We start from the raw sequence: 23357 nt of genomic DNA, 5'->3' as shown, positions 1-23357 counted from the left end.
CAGTCAGTCAGTCAGTCAGTCAGTCAGTCAGTTACTTACTTACTCAGTCAGTCAGTAGAAAATTCCGTTGAATAAAAAAAATTTTAAATTCTGTAGCAACTTGTTGAAAGCATTTCGGGTCGATCTGAAAGCTTGTTTGGGCTTAGTTTTACCTCACCAATACTGCCTCATCATCGTACGGGAAACTCGAGGCTGGTTTTTGGGTGATATTATTTCATGGGCCACGCCTACTCCTTTGTGGCCCCTACTATACAGTTACTATCATACTGTATGATTATTTCACATACTACATCATATCAAGAGTACATAATAATAAAAAAACATTATTTTTATTATCATACACTCTTGATCATATACAGTTAGTCATTATTTCACATACTACATCATAATTATAGTTAGTCTGTAGACTGTACAATAGCTACTCTGTATGCACACACACATCATTCACAACAACAAAGTCAGATACTGTGTAGCTGCAATGTCTATTGCAAACTATGGGTTATCAGCAGCATGAAGCCATGTTGTTTACACAGTGTGTTTACCCAACTTTAGGCTTCGCGTGGAAAGGAAATGGTTTATAGAAACTATATTCATAACAATGAATAATCTCTGGTATCAGCGCTATCACTTTGTTACATCTTAGTGAGAGAGTGCTTGTATGGTTGCTAGTAGGAAATCGTGATCATGCGCTTACAGGAAGAAGTATATTTAGATGCTATGGGCGATCTGCTAAGTGTAAGAAGCTACAGCCTTGAGTACTCGACTAACGCTACAACAGGAGCTCACACAATGGAGAAGAGAACTTAGAAAACTTTCGAGGTGCAGGATGGTTCGTGATCTACACTCTCTTTTATTATTTATTCTTGGTAAAAGGGTGTTTATAGTTTTTAGATAGCTTTAACAGCTCTTGTACTATGACAGTTCGTTTTGAAAGGCATATGTAAAATCCAGTTCACTGGACAATGCACTTTCAGTAAGGGTTAATAAGACAGAGCCTCATATTATATGTAACAACAATACGGTACCGCTCAAACGTAATCGTATGTGATGAATACTCGTGAAGGAAACGGGTGTCACGCTCTTTAATTAACAAGTTTTTTAATCACTCGCAATTGAGCAGTGCGACGTTACATTTGAGCAGTACCGTACAAGTAATTGTTTACCAGCAGGTGATGTAGACACTGTGATCATTGCTTCAGATCCTGGTCCCACATTGGTATAAGCCACAACAGTGAACTGGTACTTTGTACCAAGTCTCAGATCAGTAATATTTATAGTAGCTGAAACATTATCATCATTGAGTTCATTACCAGTAAAATTACTGGCATTAAACATATTCGTTTGACCAGTATCTTGATTGAAGTATGTTACCATAGCAATATATGACACCTACACAAGATACATGTACAACTACTACAAAACATGACATTGTCACTACTTACTGTGAAGTTGATGATCAGTCCATTAGGAGGATCAGGTCTCTTCCATGTGAGGAATATACTTGATTGTGTTATGTTAGTAGCAACAATATCACGTGGCTCAGTGGGAGCTATATAAAACACAAATGTAACTCAATATATGTAAATCATCTACTACATTTAGGAAATCTCTTGGAATTGTGTAATACTCACAGTACATTCTCTCCCTTGCTGAGGAAATAGGGATGCTCTAGCATCCCCAACAATTTCACTCATGTAAACTGCTGCAGGGAGGAGGATTTCTGAGGTTTCCAGAAACTGGTCAAGCAAGATTGAAATATCTTAATAGAGCACTCACCCTAATACAACAGTCAAGCATCTGAAAAGCTGGTCTGTCTATTTGTCCATCTATCAGCATTCTTTCTTCATCATGCCACTAAGTCAGCAGCCGGCAGACAGGTCGTGGATAAAGTATCACTAAATAAAGTTTCTTGTTTACATTATTTAGAGGTGGGAGAGATTTAGACCACTCGTAAAACAGTAATTACCAGGTGCATTAAATACTTCCTACAATAGTGTAGCTAGCATATTTTTCAAAAGAAGACTAAACACCCCCAATTCTATTGTACGTGTATAACAGTTTACTTTCCTCTATCCACAAATAAGGCCGTGTGTTAGTATTTACCCTTCCTAAACAAAAAGTTTGGAATTCTCATCTAAACTGGATAAGCAAGCTAGGGAGCAGTTCCAGTCTCATCTGGTTTACTCCCTAGTGGGACATGCAGTACGACATGCAGTACGACATGCAGTACGCACCTCCTTCCAGAGTAATGGCTCTTAGTAAAACTTCCAGACACTAATGTAGAAGAGATTTAGCTAATAAGCTTCCTACACTACAGTAGGGAACATTTTTAGTGCTGAACGTTACCTAGGAGGTAAGCATTAACATTAGCTGTAGTACCCATTTCTGCAGGTATCATGGGAGAGGTTTAGTGCTGAGTGGTACTAAATCTCCTGCAAATAACGTAGACAAGAAACTCCATTTAGTGACATTCTATTCGGACCCCACATCAAGAGAAGGCTAAAAATTTCCTAACAACAGATGTGTACTACCTGTTAAAAAGCGATAAAATGTGGCAACTGTCGTCAATCGCAATGCCACTTTCATGTTGTAATATAAGACTGCATATGGCACATGGGCGAATCAAAGACTTCCACTTGTGGCACAAATCAGACCTGGTTTACAAATGGTCGTAATTTGGCCTGGCCACTAATAGTCAAAAGAAACCATATGCTACAGGTGTCACTACAGGAAGTCACAATACCAGACTATGAATTTGGCCAACGCTGACATATCGCTCTGGAATGAATGTCCACAGCTTCAGTTTTGCACTTATTTGTCATGAACCACAGTAGTGGTTCATAATAGAGATTGCCTATGTTTTTCCAAAATCCTAATAGAACACTCAACTAAACACCACCTTAAAAATCTTTTCTAATCTCAAAAGAAGCCTTAGAAGTTAATTTGAAAGAAATTTTGGTTCACTAGCAAAAACGAAGTCAAAAGGGCTCGATAAAAGTACTTTTAAAAAGAACTGAAATCTGCCATTTTGAGCCATTTTGTTCATCTTATTTTTTCCACAGGGCTATAGCAAAATGTGAGTACTTTTTGGGAATAAAAACTACACAACTTTCCTTCCTATGTCTTTCTTCATGTCCATGACCTATTTTAAAATGCACATTACAATGTTAACATGCACTTTCAAGCAAATTTGCTTCTTTTAGGTTCACTCTTCTGACTTAGTCTCTGCAAGGGTAACCAATGTGTTAATATGTGTTAATAAGTATCCAATCTATTCACATTAACATGTTAATTTGGAAACCTTATTATTACCTAGATTTTATTAACCACAGTATATTAAGAGCAGCAGTGTTGTTGTGTACCACTGGGTACTTGACTTATTGTGATCACCTAACTGAAACCATACCACTGCTACCCACAGCATGCTATATGTGACCGAGTCTGACAAAAGCAGTCTTATAGCCGGAAAATACATGTGTTTGCTTCATATTGTGTATCTCCATTTCTGTGTATATATAACAATTTTGTAAGTTTCAGAAAAATCTCCATAAATTCCTACATAAGTGATGACTGATTTTGCCAGACCGGGTCACATATGTTGCCTATAGTTGGATATATCAAAGCTGTATAGTACAAAGTATACATTCAGTAGTAGTAAGGAAACATTGATAACACTGATACCTAACATGATAATTAGAGGTACTGGTGGTGTTTGATATTACTCAGTATCAAGTCAGTCATCGTGTACATTAATAGTTAGCTAATACTATTATAAAAGTAAACAAACTAGTGTAAAAATAATTTAAAAAAATTAAAACATGGGAGCTGAAAAAAGTAAAGAAACAAGAGTCAAACAAGCCAGCATGATAAACACACAGAGATCTCTATTTGGTCTCAAACAAGTACACAAAAAATTTGGAATTTTCAACTAGAGTAGGGACCATAGCACATTGATAAAAAGTACTGAAACAAGCTGGAGTAGTGCACGATATTAAATCACTGTAAAACAATAAGAAGTGTTATATCCCTACTGTGTTCAAGATACCATAATGGAAATGTACAGTAGGTACCACTTCTTACTGTTTTACTGTGATTTAACATCGTACACTACTCCAGTTTGTTTCAGTACTTTTATTGATGTGCTATGGTCCCTACTCTAGTTGAAAATTCCAAATTTTTTTGTGTACTTGTTTGTTAACTTTTTTTTGTAAAATTATAATCATGACTGGTGAACCCATGCATACCACAAAAGAAATGGTGCTGAGCGCCCCAGCTATATCAATTATCCATTATGCTTCGTATGTTAGACCCATTACGAATCAAGAACTGCTCAAAAAGCACCCCTGCAATCCACACATACCACATTAAAAGAAAGAAATGGGCATGTCCAGTGATATCAATTATCGTCCGAAAAGTGAAGTATCCATTATGCTTCGTTGTCAGCTATGTTCAACCCGTTACACAGCAGTACGAATCAATAACTGTTCGTAAAGCACCTCTGCAATCAAAGTAGCCACTATGAAAAATACGGACGATTTCTGTAATGAAGGGAAGCCATCACGTGCTACCGCGAAATCGACACTTTTCGCTGTCAGCAAAGATGAATGGGACACAAAGGAGGACACTGGTAAGTCCATGAAGAAAGGCACCTCTCGGGTCGAAGCGACGTTGAACAGTGAAAGAATCAGGCCTGTAGCCTTAGCCGTTATCAAGTTACGCTTGTCTGAAGGTATCAATCAGTTACTCAGTCAGTTGCTCAGTCAGTCAGTAGAAAATTCTGTTTACCGTAGATTCCCTAAAATTTCAGCATCTCTAAATATTTGGCACTCCCCTTGCTTTGAATACAATGTGCTCTAAATTTCGGCAAACGCAGGAAAGTTTCTAATTATTAGCACACTAATTGTTCGGCACTTGGAGTACTAGTTGACGAAGGTCTCTTGAGTACTGAAGATTCCCAGTGATCTCACACAATATGCTACCTCAATGCTGGATGAAGCACCAAGTGTGAAATTGTTCAAGGAACATGCCCAACGGTATCATTGTGTGACATCACAGCTACCGCCAAACGATCTTCGTTTCTGTTCACAAAATAAAATACCGTACGGAGGGAAACTTTGGAGGGGGGAAAATTTGGCAAATCAAGCAAAATATCACTGTTGGCGAAACAAAATTTGGTGAATTGTTAGCAAAGCACACGCCCTATTAAATTAATTAGATCACTGTTCGCTGTGCCTGAAGCGAGAACCGGAGTGCCACGCCTCTCAGTGGTTCGGCGCCTGGAGTCAGCTACAAACTAAAAGGTGATGCTATATAGACAGTAGATCTACACCCTCTGGAATAGTGAATATCGTACTTAATATGGTAGGACTCGCTACTTGTCACACCCGTTTCGAGGTGCACCTTGGACTAGGCGACCTCGAATGAACAGGGAATGAAGTTTGAGGATACCACGTGTACAGTAACTAGCTGGGGTAGTCGAGGCAGGCTTGGCTCTAGCAAAATGACTTGCCCACTATCTCTTGGTCGAGTAGAAAATTGATTAGTTTGAGGCTTGGTTTGCTATTTTCTTCGTCACCAAAATATTTGGATGGGGAAAATTAGGCGAATTCATGGTCATTCGCCAAATTTTAATGGCGCCAAAGTTTCCCTCCATACGGTACTACATTTCCTTGTAACATGATACACCCTCAGATAACACTTTGTTAAGCCATGGAACACTTTATGCAGCATCTGGTAGCGAGATTTATCATGAGATAGTTTAATAACATTATTGATTAGCTATGGTTTCTATTTTTTATTACCTGTTGAAATCCTTAATGTTAAGTCTGGATTATTGTATTTAAAAGCGATGTAGTAATGACATTGTGGATAATCATAGTATATAGCACTGCGGCCAAGTGAGCGTTGTGGTATTGTCAGTTTCGTATCGAGGCGTTCCTGTTGGTCCCTGTAGAAGAAATCCAGAAAGTAAGCAGTAGCTAAACGGATCGCAAATAATGTGTGCAGACTGTATTAGGGATAGATCCCTAAAAATCGACAATAGCACCAGGTTGGTACATTTTTTCCTAATTGTTCGGCCAGACATAAGCGGAATTAGTTAGTTTATTTTTGCCGAATTTTTAGGGAATCTACGGTGATTATGTTTAAAAAAAAAAAAAATTCTGTAGCAACTTGTTGAAAGCATCTGAAGACTTACTTGGGCTTAGTTTACCTGCCTTATCGTCATCAGGGAAAAGTGAAGCTGGTTTTTGGGTCATGTTATTTTGTGGGCCACACCCACTCCTTTGTGGTCCCTACTATACAGTACTATCGTACTGTGTGATAAATATTTATACAGAAGCATTTTCAGTACTTAATTTATGGAGAAACTACTGTTTTTCCTTAGTTTCTACCATATCCATTGAGTCCAAATAGAGATCTCTGTGTGTTTAAACATGCTGGCTTGTTTGACTCTTGTTTCTTTACTTTATTCAGCGATCTCTATTCCCACGTTTTAATTTTTTAAATCATTTTTACACTAGTCTGAATAAAAGGGTAACAACTGAGTTGAATTGGCATGCATACATCACATGCTGATTCACCAATAAACTAAGGCTATTATGTACATATCACTAAACCATTCAGCAACAAATGTCACTTCAGCTACGCGTCAAATGTGAAGCAGTACAACTGCTAGATAGGTGAAATATGCTACCAATGAATTAACTAACTGTCAGTACTGTAATTAGTCAGCAACATTGTTCCTTGGTGATAGCATATTAGCGTACTGTATGATATAGTACGTTCTTTGTAGCAGTTTGTAGCAGTTTAAATATCTATGTACAAACAAATTGGATATAGTGGCCATTTAAATTAGTGCAGTGGCGTAGCCAGGCCTCCACAGATGGGTGGGCACACTCACACATTTCATCACCCCATGCAATTAACTAGCACAAATTCGAGTCCATCCTTAGTGGACTCTACATACAAAACTACTTCACAAGTGTATATGTATCTAGCTATCTAATAATACGCTACGGTGTTGTTCCTGCAGCTTATTTCACTAGTCTAATGCTACTGCATATGACAGAGAAGCTAGAAATCAAAACTAAGTCACACCTTCTTGTCTTGGTCTCCTTTTAAACTCATCTGTATACTTGTACACAACTCTTTATACTCCAGCTTGACTCTTGAGATAATCGTATGGCTTATTTCAACCACCAATTGCAATAATTTTCACCTTAAACCCACTTCACACCATTTTTTGTCTATCACTTTAGGTCACTTCACTCAGCCACAAAAAGAGCATCTGTGTTGCAGTTGTTGCTCACAATTCAATAGTCTAGATGTGAAAAATACAAGTGGATTCCTCCTTCGCGTTCCTCTCTTCCCTGCCCAAAATTTGGATCACGTGATGCTGTACATTAAATAGAAAACACCAAAACTACTTAGATCACGTAATTAACTTATACCAATATCAACTGCTGATTTACATTGAAATTATCACGCTACCAAGGTATGCACTGTTTGTGTCTTGTTCGTAATAACAAGACGCGAGCGGGCGCCACTCTTCTAGAGAAATTTGGGTGGGCACGTGCCCACCTAGGCCACGCCACTGAATTAGTGAAGTGCTAAATACATTTTTAAGTTGACAAAGTATCACTTCAGCCAATATTAAAATAACTCACTTCCTTCAAGTGTAACAACTTTTGTTTCATTTGATCGGTCTCCCATTAGTTCTATTCCATTGTACAGTGCAATAGCTGACACTTGAATCCTGTATGTCACTGATCCATTAAGATTAGTTAGTGTACCAGAAGTTCCAGTAAAGTCCATAACAAACTCTCCATCTTGTGCTAGTTGTCTCTTCCTCCTATTACTGGTCATAATAGGACCATAGGGACCACTCACTGGCAGGTAGAACACTGTGTAGTGAGTAATTTCGCCATTAACTACCATAGGCTGCATCCAATTTAATGTGAACATAGAAGTTATTATGGATTCTACTGGTACAGTGACACCAGAAACTTGACCAGGGGCTAAGGAGATTGTTGAATAATGCAATGACAGTAAAGAAAATGTACATTCCAACTTACGTTCTGGTAAAGTCGTTACAGTAATACTATCACTAAATGGTCCAGCTCCCACTCTAGTATATGCTCTTATTTGTAGAGTATATATTGTAGCAGGTAATAATCCTCCAACAGTATCCATCAGTGTATGAGTGAAGTTAACAAGTGATGTTGTACTGTTAACACTATACTGTACTTCATATTGTATGATGATCCCATTAGGAGTAGTAGGTGCCATCCATGACAATGTTACAAATCTTGACTGGGGATTTGCCATTAGTGAAAGTGGAGTAGTAGTAGGTCCTGAGTAGTACACGATCAGTGAAATCAAGTACGTACAATAAAACAATTCACTCACTATCTTGTCCAGATATTCCATACACTACAACATCGCTGTACGGTCCAGTTCCATTAACATTTACAGCAGCTATTTCTACTGAGTAGTTGGCAAAAGGTTCTAATCCTGGTATGACTGATGTACGAACTCCATTAGTATTACCACCACCAACAGTTATCATTTCTGATTCACCACTGTCCACTCTGGTGTATCTGATCCTATATCCAGTGATGTCACCATTACGTAGCCTTCCCTCTGGTGGTATATATGTTACAGACAACATTGCTGGATCAGTATCCATCAATGCAATATTACGTGGTGGACCAGTAGGCTCTAAAAGTAATAAATAATTAAATTCAACCTGTAGTAGTAAATGTCTGATACTGTCTGTACAAATGAGGAAAGATTTATAGAGTTAATAACTACACAAGACATGCGTAGGTAGCCTTGCAATACCTTCATGGCACTTTGACAAGCCCAAAAGTGCCTTTAGTAAGATTTAATATGTTTTCATTAAGTTGCTACGAAATTTTCTACTATATGACTAACTAACTGACTAACTAACTGACTAACTAACTGACTAACTAACTGACTAACTAACTAACTAACCAACTAACTAACTAACTAACTAACTAACTAACTAACTAACTAACTTAACTAATTTCCTTAGACAAGCATAACTCTACAATGGCTAAGGCTATGAGTGCAAGGTTTTCACTGCTAGGTGCCACATCAACCCGATAGGTGCCTTTTGGCATACCACAGTGTGTATAATGCATGTATCATGGACTTAGCTTTGCCCTCCTATGTGTCTCATTTCTTTTCACAAGGTGTTTTGTGTGTCATGGCTTCCCTGTGGCTGTGCTGACTGACTAGCTATCACATTGATTGTCCATATTTTCAATATTGACTGGATTAATTGTAGAGATGCTTCACAAACTGTTCTTTGTTTGTAATGCTGTGTAATGGGCTGAAAATAGCTGAATACAAAGGATATAAATTTTATGGCATGTCTAGCACCATTCTTTCTTTGATACAGTATGTGTGTGGTCATAAGTACAATAGTACTGCTTAGTAGGGTTCCCCTCTTCTAAAATAACAGGTGCAGCCTAAAATGCTGCAGTTAATAACCATCATAGAAACATCATATGTGGCAAAAATCACTTTTACGGAATAATCTTTGTGCATCTAACTTCAAATAAGAAAACACTCACAGACGATTGGATACTGACTTTTAAAAAGATTGTCAAAATTAAATTTTGGTCTGTCTGTCCTGCCTGCCAGACCACAGTCACAAGGCTAGAGGCAAAACGAAACAGCGCATGGCCACCATTTACCCCACAAAAAAAAAACTTACCGGTGGCATGTGCCTTATGTGTGTCTCTGCCATCTGCACTTTCTCTTTCTTTTTATCTTCAATTACATGCTGATGTCTTCTTCATGCAAGGTTCTTTAGAAAAGCATATTTAGAAACCACAAAACCATTTGAAGCAACTATAAGTGGAGTAGATACATGTAGCTGCACTTGTAAAACAATTGTATGAACTGACCATGCCCATGCACCAAAAGATCAGAATACACCACAATAAGCTGCTGTTTTGCTGTAGAAAACTAGACATGGGATTGAGAGATATTCTAATAAAGCAGTCACAGCCACACATGTATAAACCACAGATATATTACAGGTATAAGGAAAGAATAGAAATTTTAAGATCGATATATAGAAAAAAGTAGGGAAACAAGGGAGGTCACCTACACCTGCAGATATACTAGTGAACATTTAATCCCTAATTCAGTCTATACCCATGACTGAATTACGTACATGTCCACAAGTATATCTGCAGGTGTCCCCTATTTTCCTACCTTTTTTCTATGATCTCTAATCGAACTTAAAATTCCTAATTTTCCATATACTTGTTTGTTTACTTTTTTTGTAACATTATGACTGATGAACCCTCGCATACCAGATCAAAAGAAATGAGAGTGCCAGAGTTAGTGTTTTCATCTGAACGCGTGTCCCAGCTACCAACTACTGACTCGAAAGTAAAGTGGCCATTACACTTCGCCTTCAGCTATATCCAGCCATATCCAGCCTGTTACACAGCATTACAAATGCAAATGAAGAACAATAGAAGCGCCTCTGCAATCAATTCAGTCACCACAAAAATACAGACAATTTGTGTGCAATTACTGACTTGAAAGTGAAGTGGCCATTACGCTTTGCTTTGCTATGTGTTTAACCCGTTTCATAGCGTGAACAGTAGGAGAAGTGCCTCTGCAGCCACCGTATATTCTCCATACCATGAATATCATACAGCACAGCAGTGTTGTGAACTGGTATCAAGAAACTGGTTATTAACTGGTTTTGTCTATGGCAAGTCAATCATTGGCTCAGAAGCCTTCAAACCGGTCTTGCCCACCCACCAGGTAAAATATAAATTACCCTGACTGACTGACTGACTGACTAACTGATTAATGCTTTCAGACAAGCGCAACTCAATAATGGCTAAGGCTATGGACTTGATTTTTTCACTGTTTGACATTGCTTTGTCCCAAGACATGCCTTTTGGCATACTACAGTATGTACAATGCACGCATCATGGACTTACCTTTGTCATCCTTTGTGTTCCATTTCTTTTTCACTGACTGCCAAAGGTGTGGATTCAAATTCACTGTAGCTAGCATGATGGCTTCCCTACCTTTGTAAACTGGAATTGTCTGCATTTTCAAAGGTACAGAGTATAATATCTATCGTGTAATAACATACCTGCTAAAATTTCTCCTACTTTTTGGCCTAAAAGACTACACCCGACTGAGTCTTATAGTCAGTGCTTCTAACTAACTGACTTTAAGGTAGCACAAACACATCTGATGTAAAAGGGAGGAAACCATCATTTGTATGTGAAGCCACAGGAATTAGTAGTGTGCTTCCTAAAATACTGAAGGCGCCATATTGTCTATCTGCTTATCCACAAGTCTACAAGAAATTTTTAGATAAAAACCATATAGCCTTTCTTACTATTTGTTCATGAGCTATTCATAAGTGTGTATTATACCATTCTGAAACTTTCTTTGCTCACTTAGCCATTGATCTGAGTAGCAAAGCCGTACATATACAAGAAAAAAAAAGACAGTTCCAATCTAGTCAAAGGTATAGTGTTGTTCCAGTATCAGTTAGTTATTATAGTTCTAGTTCCAGTTTTGGAACCATAATCTTGGGGTGGTATATTTAGCGGAATGGCGGAAACAGCGGAATTGGCGGAAACAGCAGAATTGTCGTTTATAGATTATGGACAGCCTTAGAACACCCACTACCAGTTAGCTACTCACTGTTAAATATATAAATACAGCTACATAGAACTCACCAAGATTGAAGCGCATGGCACTGATTTTCTGTCTTCATGCAGCTTACTATCATCTATGGTAATCAATTACTAGATTGTAGTCTTATCTCAAACCTCATCAATTGATTTAATGATATATTGATCATCAACTTCCAATTAACACACTGTATTTTTAAGCGCATGTTACTTACATGAAGCGTCTTATAGCTATAGGTACCAAACACGTGATAAGAGCATTCTAGAATGTTCTTTAACTTATGTAACTGATTACCACGTTTTGAATCATTGGTGTTAAATGGTCAGGCTTAGTCTTGGATGGCCATACTCTATTTTCTCGGGGTGGTGTTTGTAGATTTTCAATTATAAGTGCCTCCCTTGAAGGCGCCTCCAGTAACATGTGCTTCAAAATACGGAGTGTTGATGATCAATGAGGTATGAGATATGACTACACTCTAAGAATTGATTGGCACAGATGATGTTAAGCTGCAAGAAGATAGAAAATCGGTGCTACAAAGACCATGTGCTTCAATCGTGCTGAGTTCTATGTAGCTGTATTTATATATACGTAACAGTGAGCAGCTAACCGGTCATGAGTGTTCTAAGGCTGTCCATAATCTGTAAACGATGATTCTGCTGTTTCCGCCATTCCACTAAATATACCACCCCCATAATCTTTACAATTACAGTTCCAGTTCTAGTTCCGGAACCATAACCTTTAGAATTACAGTTCTAGTTCCAGTTCTGGAACCATGGCATTTAGAATTATTCTTCAATTTCTAGAACAACACTTATTTTAACTTAAGTATTACCAAAAGCCCATAACGAACTATGGACACTCACTTACATGCTAGTCTTGCCAGATTTAATTGTTTCATGTATGTAGCTCATACTGTAGTTATCAGCATTATTAGACAAACAACTATATAACACTAACACTATATATAGGGTGGTATACTATAAGGCCTGTAACTAATTATCAAACACTGCATGAACCAAAACATAACAAAGTGACTGAGCCAGCATTGCATTTGACATTCTCTTCTAATATTGCAGCTAATCAGTTTTTTCAAGCAGTGTTTTAGCACATGCATACAGCTTTTATGAAGTTATATACTACATTTTGTGTTTTTTTTTTGTCAGCAGAAAAAATGTTGGTCTTGTAAAAAACATATAAAATCTGATTGGCACAAACTGTATGGTTATGACCAAATCCAGTTACAGTATTAGTTCCAAATCTTGATAAAATTTCTTAGTTCTAGTTACAGTTTTGAGGAAAGCAAAATTATAGTTCTAGTTCCAGTATTAAGGAAAGCAAGATTATTGTTCCAGTTCCAGTTCTAGTTCTAGAACTGGAATAAAAAGGGCAGGAACTGGAATTATTTTAGTTCCAGTAATGAGAACTGGAACAACACTACAAAGGTACATATGTTCAGTTGGAAAAAACCAGCGGTATGCAATCCTGGGTGCGTAGTATATATTATATGCAACAATGCGTTACAATGGTAACAATCTGTTGCATATTATACTAGCCAATGGAAAGTTGCGCATTATTGATGCAAAAAAGTAATAATATTACAGGTTTTTGCAATTGAATTCGTCCCGTTTGTAATTGAATTCGTCGGTATTGCAATTGAATTCGTCCCGTTTGCAATTGAATTCGTCGGTTTTGCAATTGAATTCATCGGTTTTGCAGTTGAATTAGTCGGTTTTGCAATAGAATTCGTCGCATTTGCATTACAATTCGTCTTAAACAAAACGGCTCCAAGAAACCAACCCGTTCATTAAGAGATGAACTATTTATGCCTTGGAGAGTTACACTTGAGACACTAGAAGGTAATTGAAGCTGGTAGTATGCAAAGCTGATAGCTGTCTGACAAGTTAATTAGCTTGCTCGCGAGTGACCACACCCATCGCGAATGGCGTAGTAGAGTTTGGAATGTTGCTGGAGAGGCTGTAGAGGAAGAATTATTGCCTTATATAGAGTTGTTTACTACTGTTGAACTTGAACAAGTTCTTGTAGCAGCTGCTACACCATGTTTTCGTGTTTGCTCCAGCTGCCATTCTTGTTACCGATGAATATAAATGCAAAAGCGACGAATTCAATTGCAAAAGCGATGAATTCAATTGCAAACGGACGAATTCAATTGCAAAACTGACGAATTCAATTGCAAACGGGACGAATTCAATTGCAAAAGCGACGAACTCAATTGCAAACGGGACGAATTCAATTGCAAAGTTGCCGAATTCAATTGTAAAAACCTGTAGTATATTTAAAAGTTACAGGTGCATAAATAAAGTAGTGATTCAAGCGATAAAAACAAGAAATGAATGGTGGTATTACAGCATAGCCTGGTGCGAAAATCCCTACATTGAGAACCACTTTGTTCAATGCCAAAGTAGGAATTTTCCCACCAAGCTATGCAGTCACTCATCTCTTGTTTCACTACTTTTTATCACTTGAATCTCTACTTAAATTAATAATTTTTGTTCAGTTTTTTTTTTGTTCTAGCATATGGCAATATATTAGGATAGCTTAACAAAGTATTATTATTGTTACGGAGTGGATAAAAGCACCATTTTTGGTATACAAGTTCTTTATGGTGTACTTATGAATATTAGAAGGAGTGCCCACCAAACCTAATTATGCGTGGGCTGAAAACAAAATGGCCATCAAGTAGCCCCAATATAGTACATTTACAGTATATCACACCCTTGAATATAGAGCGAAATGCACTTACTAGTACTAGTTTTCCTATTTTATGTGTCATTCAATATGTACAGACTTGTCAAATGAATTAGCAAATAGTACTGCAAGTTAACTTTTGCATGTGTGCAATTTGAGTGGTCTCTTAGACCAGTTAGTGGCAGTTAATACCAATCTAATCCATAACAGCCAAGCTGTAAAAAAAGTGCGGCCCTCAAAAAGGCTATGGTGAAAAAAGATGTGAAATCCAAGGTGGCGGCCAAGAAATGGCTGTGATGGTAGGTTAATGGCAAAAATTTTAATAACGACAATTCAGGTGAATTTTGTGTCAATTGACCAAGCGGCACCAAAATTCACCTGAATTGTCGTTATTAAAATTTTTACCATTAACCTACCATCACAGCCATTTCTTGGCCGCCACCTTGGATTTCACATCTTTTTTCACCATAGCCTTTTTGAGGGCCGCACTCTTTTTTTACAGCTTGGCTGTTTTGGATTAGATTTCACTTCTTTTTGTATTTGTATACCCCAAAGCCGGCCTATGGCCTGCTTTGGGACTTTTTTAACCTATCTTTTTTTTCTTTACCACAGGAAGAAGAAAAGATGAAGCAGATGTACCTTAAATATTTCTGATTTTATCAGTAAATGTACAAATTATATATATAATACATATATTTATTACAGAACTGTCCATGGTGGTTTCTTTATAACTTCAAGGTAACTTCTTCTAGCTGATCTCTCTACAGGGTGATTTATTTGTAGCTGAATTCTGTACAGGTGATTTTTTTGCTGCTGAGCTCTTTACAGAATGGTTTCTTTGTAGCTGAACTCTCTACAAGGTAACTTCTTCTAACTGATCTCTCTACAGGGAGATTTGTTTGTAGCTGAACTCTCTACAAGGTAACTTCTTCTAACTGATCTCTCAACAGGGAGATTTGTTTGTAGCTGAACTCTCTACAGGTGATTTGTTTGCAGCTGAACTATCTAGATGATGGTTTCTTTGTAGCTGAACTCTCTACAAGATAATTTCTTCTAGCTGAACTCTAGTAGCTGAACTCTCTACAAGGTGATTTGTTTGTAGCTGAACTCTCTTCATGATGGCTTCTTTGTAGCTGAACTCTCTACAAGGCAACTTCTTCTAGCTGAACTCCCTACATGGTGGTTTCTTTGTAGCTGAACTCTCTACAGGTGATTTGTTTGTAGCTGAACTCTCTACAAGGTAACTTCTTCTATCTGATCTCTCTACAGGGTGATTTGTTTGCAGCTGAACTCTGGTTTCTTTGTAGCTGAACTCTGGTTTCTTTGTAGCTGAACTCTCTACAAGGTGACTTCTTCTAGCTGATCTTTCTACAGGGTGATTTGTTTGCAGCTGAACTCTCCACATGATGGTTTCTTTGTAGCTGAACTTTCTACAAGGTAACTTCTTCTAGCTGATCTCTCTACAGGGTGATTTGTTTGTAGCTGAATTCTGTACAGGTGATTTGTTTGCAGCTGAGTTCTTTACAGAATGGTTTCTTTGTAGCTGAACTCTTTACAAGGTAACTTCTTCTAGCTGATGTCTCTACAGGGTCACTAGTTTGTAAACAAATTCTCTACATGGTGGTTTCTTTGTAACTGAACTCTCTACAAGGTAACTTCTTCTAGCTGATCTTTCTATAGGGTGATTTGTTTGTAGCTGAATTCTGTACAGGTGATTATTTTTGCAGCTGAGCTCTTTACAGAATGGTTTCTTTGTAGCTGAACTCTTTACAAGGTAACTTCTTCTAGCTGATGTCTCTACAGGGTCACTAGTTTGTAAACGAATTCTCTACATGGTGGTTTCTTTGTAACTGAACTCTCTACAAGGAAACTTCTCCTAGCTGATCTCTCTACAGGGAGATTTGTTTGTAGCTGAACTCTCTACAGGTGATTTGTTTGCAGCTGAACTCTCTACATGATGGTTTCTTTGTAGCTGAACTCTCTACAAGGTAACTTCTTCTAGCTGATCTCTCTACAGGGCGATTTGTTTGTAGCCGAACCCTCTACATTGTGGTTTCTTTGTAGCTGAACTCTACAAGGTGATTTCTTCTAGCTGAATATCTCTTTCTATAGTTGCATGAATTCCCTACAAAGTAACTTCTTCTAGCTGATCTCTCTACAGGGTGAATTGTTTGTGGCTGATCTCTCTACAGGGTGACTTGTTTGTAGCTGATCTCTTGAATTCTCTTCAGAGTGACTGCTCTATTAGGATGACTGCTCTATTAGGATTACTGCTCTATTAGGATGACTGCTCTATTAGAGTATCTCGATCTCGCCCTTGCTACACCAAGTTGGATTTCGTGTTATAACTCCGTGGCTTTAAGTCTGATTCTTCTACACCATTGAAGAGCCTTTCTAAGATGATAACTCCATCTGTACAGCGATTTTCAAAGCATTACCCCAAGCGGTTTATCTGGTAGGCGTGGCAAGTAGTCGTTTTTTATTAGCTAATCTCGATTGCATAATTGTTACACATTGTTGGTTTTTTCGTTGTATCTTCCTGGTTTTTAGCTCGATTTCTTTCAAACCACAAAAGGTTTGAGGTTCAATAGTTAACCTATTCACCCACCGATTTTCAGCTTCTTCCCATACGCGGTTTACCCTGTAGGCGTGACAACATATTGGTGTTATTTTTTGTGAATAATCGCTCATAACTCTTTGCCTGTTTATCGTATTCCAGCCAAAATTGGTACAGAGATGCACCTTTATACCCCCCTTCTGTGTGCCAAATTTCAAGGCGATCGGATATGGAGTTCGCGTTTTATAGCAGTTTTTGTAAGTGTGCAAAAAGAGGAAGAAAAATAAGAAGAAAAAAACCCCCAAGAAACTAAGCCAATTTTTGAAGTCGCATATCTCGGGAACGCTTGAAGCAATTTCGCTCAAATTTGGAATGTGGAGTGCTGAAGTTGGAGTGAGTGTCCACAGCCAAAATCGTCTTGTTTCATCAAGGCAGCACAGAGCTACGGAGGTGTGAAAATTGCGTTTTCTTTCTTCCTGTCAATATACTCATGGGTGCTACGCGCCGGCTTCTTGGGCCGCACGACACACTACCGTGTGTCTTGATGTTTAAGATGCATGCTCACAACTGTGCTGTGGTTAATGCATCAACGGGCATTTGGACTAGTTAATAATACACAAATTTTGGCTCAAGCTATAGCTCATGCACACCTTGCAGTTTGGTAATGACTATTAACATTAGACCTATAAAGAAGACTACTCATTGCAAATTGCATACATGAAAAAGTTAACTTACAGTACAATTTACTAATTTATTTGACAAGTTTGTACATATTGAATGCCAAATATAATTCAATTAAAATAAGAAATCTAACTCCACATTCAAGTGTAAATGTACTATGCTGGGGCTACGTGATGGTTATATTTTGGTTTAAGCCCATACATAATTATGCCCATACATCTTTCCCAGCACTTTTTAAAGTTTCGACCAATGTGAAAGATTTAGTATTATCTTTATGACAAGCTAGTTTAAAGATGCAAGAGTAGGTTGCTCAGTGAATGCAGTTCATTTGCTGAACAACCTACCCTTGCATCTTTAAACTAGCTCGTCATAAAAACAATACTAAATCTTTCACATTGCTGAAAACTTTTAAGATACATGAAATTGTCTAGAATCTAGACAGCTTTCTTGGATGGCTACTATAACTATGTACACTTGCCACCAAACACACATTCTTGTTTTTTCCCTTGAAGGTTATAATTTTGGAAAAGAGTCTGTAACGTAGGTTTTTTTTTCAAAATTGTGTCAATACTTTAGAAAATGTGTTCAGCACCAACACCTAAGCAAACTAATAATCTATATCAATGTTTGAGCCACAATTGCAAGTGACTATACATAGCTAACTAGACGCACTATACTACAATAAGATGGCTATGGCTTTTCAAGCATTTGTTTTGCATTGGTCTGCAAGTCTTTCCTGGGTACACATATCTGGATGCTGTATTATTACTATGTGGCATATTAAGCACCATAGAGCCACTACCACTTTAGAGTAGATTGTCTTGACGCAATGTTCAACTAGTTTACATGGAGAATCATAGGCTCTGAAGTAACCATGTGGACAATCCAGTCTGTTTACTACGTATTTTGCATTTCAAGTATATACCTCCATTACAGCCAGGTACGTAGATTAGTTTGCTTAGATATACTGTATGTTTCTACATTCATCTTTTTGAATCTTGGGCTGCCTTGTAGACTGTCTATTCATGTAACACTCTATCATGTCATCTAAGATAGCATGATGGTAAAATTGGATTCTGTATTGTCATAACAGGGTGGACCAACTCCTGGAGGTTGTAATCAATTACTACACTATCCATGACATGTAGTCACCAGCAATTTAGAAGACCAATATTAACATGTACACACACAAAAAATAGAAAAAATTTTCAACTAGAGTGGGGACCATAGCACATCAATAAAAAGTACTTAAACAAGCTGAAGTAGTGCACGATATTAAATCACAGTAAAACTATAAGAAGTGTTATATCCCTACTGTGCTCAAGATACCATAATGGAAACACACAGTAGGGATATAACACTTCTTATTGTTTTACTATGATTTAATATCGTGCACTACTCCAGCTTGTTTCAGTACTTTTCATCGATGTGCTATGGTCCCTACTCTAGTTAAAAATTCCACATTTTTCTATGTATTTGTTTGCTAACTTTTTTTGTAAATAATTATTATGACTGGTGAACCCATGCATACCGCATCTGAAATGGCGCTGCACGCCCCAATTATCGTCTGAAAAGTGAAGTATCCATTATGCTTCGTTGTCAGGTATGTTTAGCTCGTTACGCAGCATTTCGAATCAAGAACTGTTTGAAAAGCACCTCTGCAATCCACGCATACTGAAAGAAATGGTGCCACATGCCCCAGATATATCAATTATCATCTGAAAAGTGAAGTATTCACTACGCTTCGTTGTTGGCTATGTTCAACCCGTTACACAGCAGTACGAATCAAGAACTGTTTGAAAAGCACCTCTGCTATCAAAATAGCCACTATGACAAATACGGACATTTTCTGTTACAAAGAGAAGCCATCACGTGCTATTGCCAAATTGACACTTTTCGCTGTCAGCAAAGATGAATGGGACACAAAGGAGGACACTGGTAAGTCCATGAAGAATGCATTGTACGTACTGCGGTATGCCAAAAGGCACTTGTCGGGCCGAAGTGGCATCGAACAGTGAAAAAATCAAGCCTGTAGCCTTAGCTGTTATCGAGTTACGCTTATCTGAAGGCATCAGTCAGTCACTAGAAAATTCTGTTAATTATTTTTAAAATTCCATAGCAACTCGTTGAAAGTGTTTCGGGTTGATCTGAAAGCTTGTTTGGGCTTAGTTTTACCTAACCAATATGCCTCATCGTGGTCAGAGGAAATTGAGGCTGTGTTTTGGGTGATATTGTTTCGTGGGCCACACCTACTTCTTTGTGGTCCCTACTATACAATAACTATCATACTGTATGATGTGGTAGTTGTAACATGGGCACGAGTGATTTGCCTGAAATATACACAAGCACGAGGGCGCAGCCCGAGTGCAAGTGCGTATATTTCAGGCAAAACACAAGTGCCCATGTTACAACTAATATATTCCACTTGGGTGACTCACCTGCAAGTGTGCATGGAGACTGCAGGAACGCTTTGCGAGTGTATTTATATGGGACCATGTGAATTTCGATTTTGGATAACGTCGTAAGAGCAACGACAAGGTGCTGCTGAGAGGCTGAATGTAAGCGTATCGTCACAAGCATGCAGATCGCTTCGATTGTGGGTACGCAATTAAACACAGGAAGCCCAAATACAAACTAAACAGCTTATAATGAAGCTTAAGTGCACTATAAAGTACTTACTATACTAGCCATGAATAAACTAAAGTAGTGAATATGTTTACAGCGCTATAATGGCCTAGCCAATTAAGCACCACGTCCAGTCACTACGCGCGCGCGTGTGTGTGTGTGTGTGTGTGTGTGTGTGTGTGTGTGTGTGTGTGTGTGTGTGTGTGTGCATGTGTGTGTGCGTGTGTGTGTGACATCATGCCAGGTGTCAAAACAAAGTGCACTAAAGTACTTACTTTTACTAGTCATGCATGACTAAACTAAAGTAGTGAATACTATTAACACTAATGGCCAAATCAATTAAGCGCTATGCACAGTGTCTGGACATCTCCAGGCGACTATTGAATGCAACACGTTCAATATAAACTAACCTGTGACCTTCTTCATTCAGTAAAATAACTTCTTTCCCAAGTCCATGATTTATGCTTTGGCTCACTTTACAAAAACTAAAACCCACTATCGATCCTGTGAAGTGTCGCTATATTAAAGTAGAGGAGATCACACAGAATGCTTGGAATGCATTAATGAGAATAGGAGGTAGTATAGACAAGTTATATCCCTCCTATGAGGGATATAACTTGTCTATACTACCTCCATTTCTTGTTAATGCATTCCTGAGCACTAATAGCAGTGCTATTATACCACTTATATACCTTCTCTTCCCTGAGGTGTGAAAGTGGTATAAGTATAGCAAATGCAAAGTAGTGCATGTTCACCACACTTAGTTATGGTTGCATGAAGATATCCAAAAAGTGGTAAGGCTCTTGCCTTGATAGTGACAGAAAGCTTAATCAGATAATTCTACAAATATACTTACCATCTGACCAAGTCATCACTCTCACTGAGCTGGTACTAGAAACAGTAATTGTATTATACACTGCTTGTACTGTAATGTCATAACTGACAAACTCTTCTAATTCATCAATAGTAGCCCTAGTTGATGATCTACTTATTGATACACTGTCATCAACAGCAAAACCCTCCACACCATTATATGATATGATGTAACCATCAATATCATCAACATTAGCTACTGGTGGATCCCATGTGACCTCAATACTATGAGGTGACAATGTCACAGCATTAACATTAATGGGAGGACCATCTACAGGATAGTATCAGATGACAATGATAACTTGTATCATATGTGACTTACAAGTTCTTCCCCTAGCTTCATCAGTCCATTCACTAGGTCCTAATGATATAACAGTATATGCTCTTACTCTAAAGCAGTACTCAGTGTTAACAATTAGTCCAGTTACTGTACGTGTAACTTCAGTACTAAATGGTTGTAGTAAAGTATAACTTCCACCTGTACATCTTTTGTATTGTAATTGATATTGAGTAATTATCCCATTAGTTGGATCAGGTATCATCCATAATAAAGTCATTGTAGTATCAGTAACACTGTCCACCATCAGTGATCTTGGTACAGTGGGACCTATAAAGAAAAAGCATTGATTTAAGCATATTAATAATATACTAACGATCTTGTCCTGAAGTTTGTACATCAGGAGGATCACTAAATGTTCCAGTTCCATTAACAGTCATAGCAGCAACTCTCACTGAGTAATCAACAAATGGAACTAGTCCTGATATTGTAAGTGTAGTTTCACTGGGAATAGTCTCACTAATCATATTGTTTGATCCAACCCTGTAGTATTGGATCATGTGACCAGTAAGTGGTCCATTACGATCAATTTCTATTGGTGGATCCCATGATACCCTCAGTGATGATGGGTTAACACTTGTTACCATCACATTCTGTGGTGGTGAACTAGGAACTGTGGAGTTATAACATGACCTTATCTCACATCATATTATGTATCACTTACCAGCTGTCCATGTTGTTACTGACACTACATCACTATTGCCACTAAATCCATTGTTAGTACTTGTTTGTACAGTTATGGAATAGGGAGTGTTCTCCTCCAAACTGGTTAAGGTATGACTTGTAGTACTAGGATCATTCACTGTCATGTCTCCACTCCTACTACTAACACTGATATATGAAGCAGTAGTAGTGTATGAGATACGGTAGCCAATAGCATCAGGTGATGGGGATTGGGTCCATGTGACTACAATGCTCTGAGATGATATCACTGTAGCTTTGACATCTTCAGGAGGACCAGCAGCTACAAGTAAAAGGCTTCATCACTTTTCATTACAAAAATCAAATGTTTAGATACTTCTCAAATTACCATTTTAATACCATAGCCCTGGTAGCCTAGGTATGTGACAACCACCAGCAGTAAATAAGTAGGCTGCATTTTGTAATAATAAAGCATACAATTTAACTACTGATACAATGTTATCAATTGATGTAAAGTAGCTTTGGTCACATACAATACTATCAATTGTGTCAATAAAACTTTACGAATTTATTTGTTTGTCATTCAACAATTATCAAACAGTATGGTAGTGCTGTTAGCTACAAAAACAACAATACCTAAATGGAAGGAAAACAGATAGGGCAGATACCTGTAGCTGAACTTATAGTGGTTGAATCTCTTAGAGAGTTTAGCTACAAACAAATCATCCTGTAGAAAGTTCAGCTACTAACAAGTCACCCTGTAGAGGTTTCAGCTATGATGAAAGTCATCTTGCAGAGGGTTCAGCTACAAACAAGTCACCCTTTAGACTGTACCAAGTCACCATGTAGTGATTTCAGCTACAAACAAGTCACCATGTAGAGTGTTCACCCACATAACACCCTTACAAGTCACCCTATTACTTGCATGATATATTATTTTAACTGGGAATAGCATGGGTAGCAGTGAAATTTGGGATAAATACCACTCTTGTTGTATTGGAAATGGGGATAAATTTCACTCGCCTCATGAAATTTATCCTCATTTCCAATACAACACTCGTGGTATTTATCCCAAATTTCACTGCTACCTATGCTATTCCCAGTTAATACCATACTCGCTGCATATACACATGCTGTGCATTAGCGTTGCTATGTACACAATTTGTCACTAAACACACGTCAACACTGATTGGCGCTACATTGTTAACATAAATTCTAGCCAATGAG

The 23357-nt window shown here is 37.9% G+C and overlaps 2 protein-coding genes across 2 annotated transcripts in view; both read right to left on the bottom strand.

Moving 5' to 3' along the window:
- LOC136256701 (receptor-type tyrosine-protein phosphatase S-like) overlaps window positions 1-21260 on the bottom strand; it is a 33597-nt gene extending 12337 nt beyond the window's left edge. Inside the window, exons 1-6 of the mRNA XM_066049686.1 lie at window positions 21135-21260; window positions 8410-8721; window positions 8076-8354; window positions 7668-8018; window positions 1443-1549; window positions 1164-1389 (exon numbers count right to left, since the gene is read on the bottom strand). Coding sequence (XP_065905758.1) covers window positions 1164-1389; window positions 1443-1549; window positions 7668-8018; window positions 8076-8354; window positions 8410-8721; window positions 21135-21150 — 1291 coding nt within the window. The 5' untranslated portion in view covers window positions 21151-21260. The remainder of the gene's footprint in view (window positions 1-1163; window positions 1390-1442; window positions 1550-7667; window positions 8019-8075; window positions 8355-8409; window positions 8722-21134) is intronic.
- LOC136256564 (receptor-type tyrosine-protein phosphatase S-like) overlaps window positions 21156-23357 on the bottom strand; it is a 36039-nt gene continuing 33837 nt past the window's right edge. Inside the window, exons 5-9 of the mRNA XM_066049543.1 lie at window positions 22153-22452; window positions 21805-22101; window positions 21474-21758; window positions 21219-21422; window positions 21156-21169 (exon numbers count right to left, since the gene is read on the bottom strand). Coding sequence (XP_065905615.1) covers window positions 21156-21169; window positions 21219-21422; window positions 21474-21758; window positions 21805-22101; window positions 22153-22452 — 1100 coding nt within the window. The remainder of the gene's footprint in view (window positions 21170-21218; window positions 21423-21473; window positions 21759-21804; window positions 22102-22152; window positions 22453-23357) is intronic.

This window comes from Dysidea avara, chromosome 5, assembly GCF_963678975.1.
Source record: "Dysidea avara chromosome 5, odDysAvar1.4, whole genome shotgun sequence".
NCBI lineage: Eukaryota > Metazoa > Porifera > Demospongiae > Dictyoceratida > Dysideidae > Dysidea > Dysidea avara.
The sequence above is the reverse complement of the archived record's forward strand: the minus strand, read 5'-3'. Positions and strand labels throughout refer to the sequence as shown.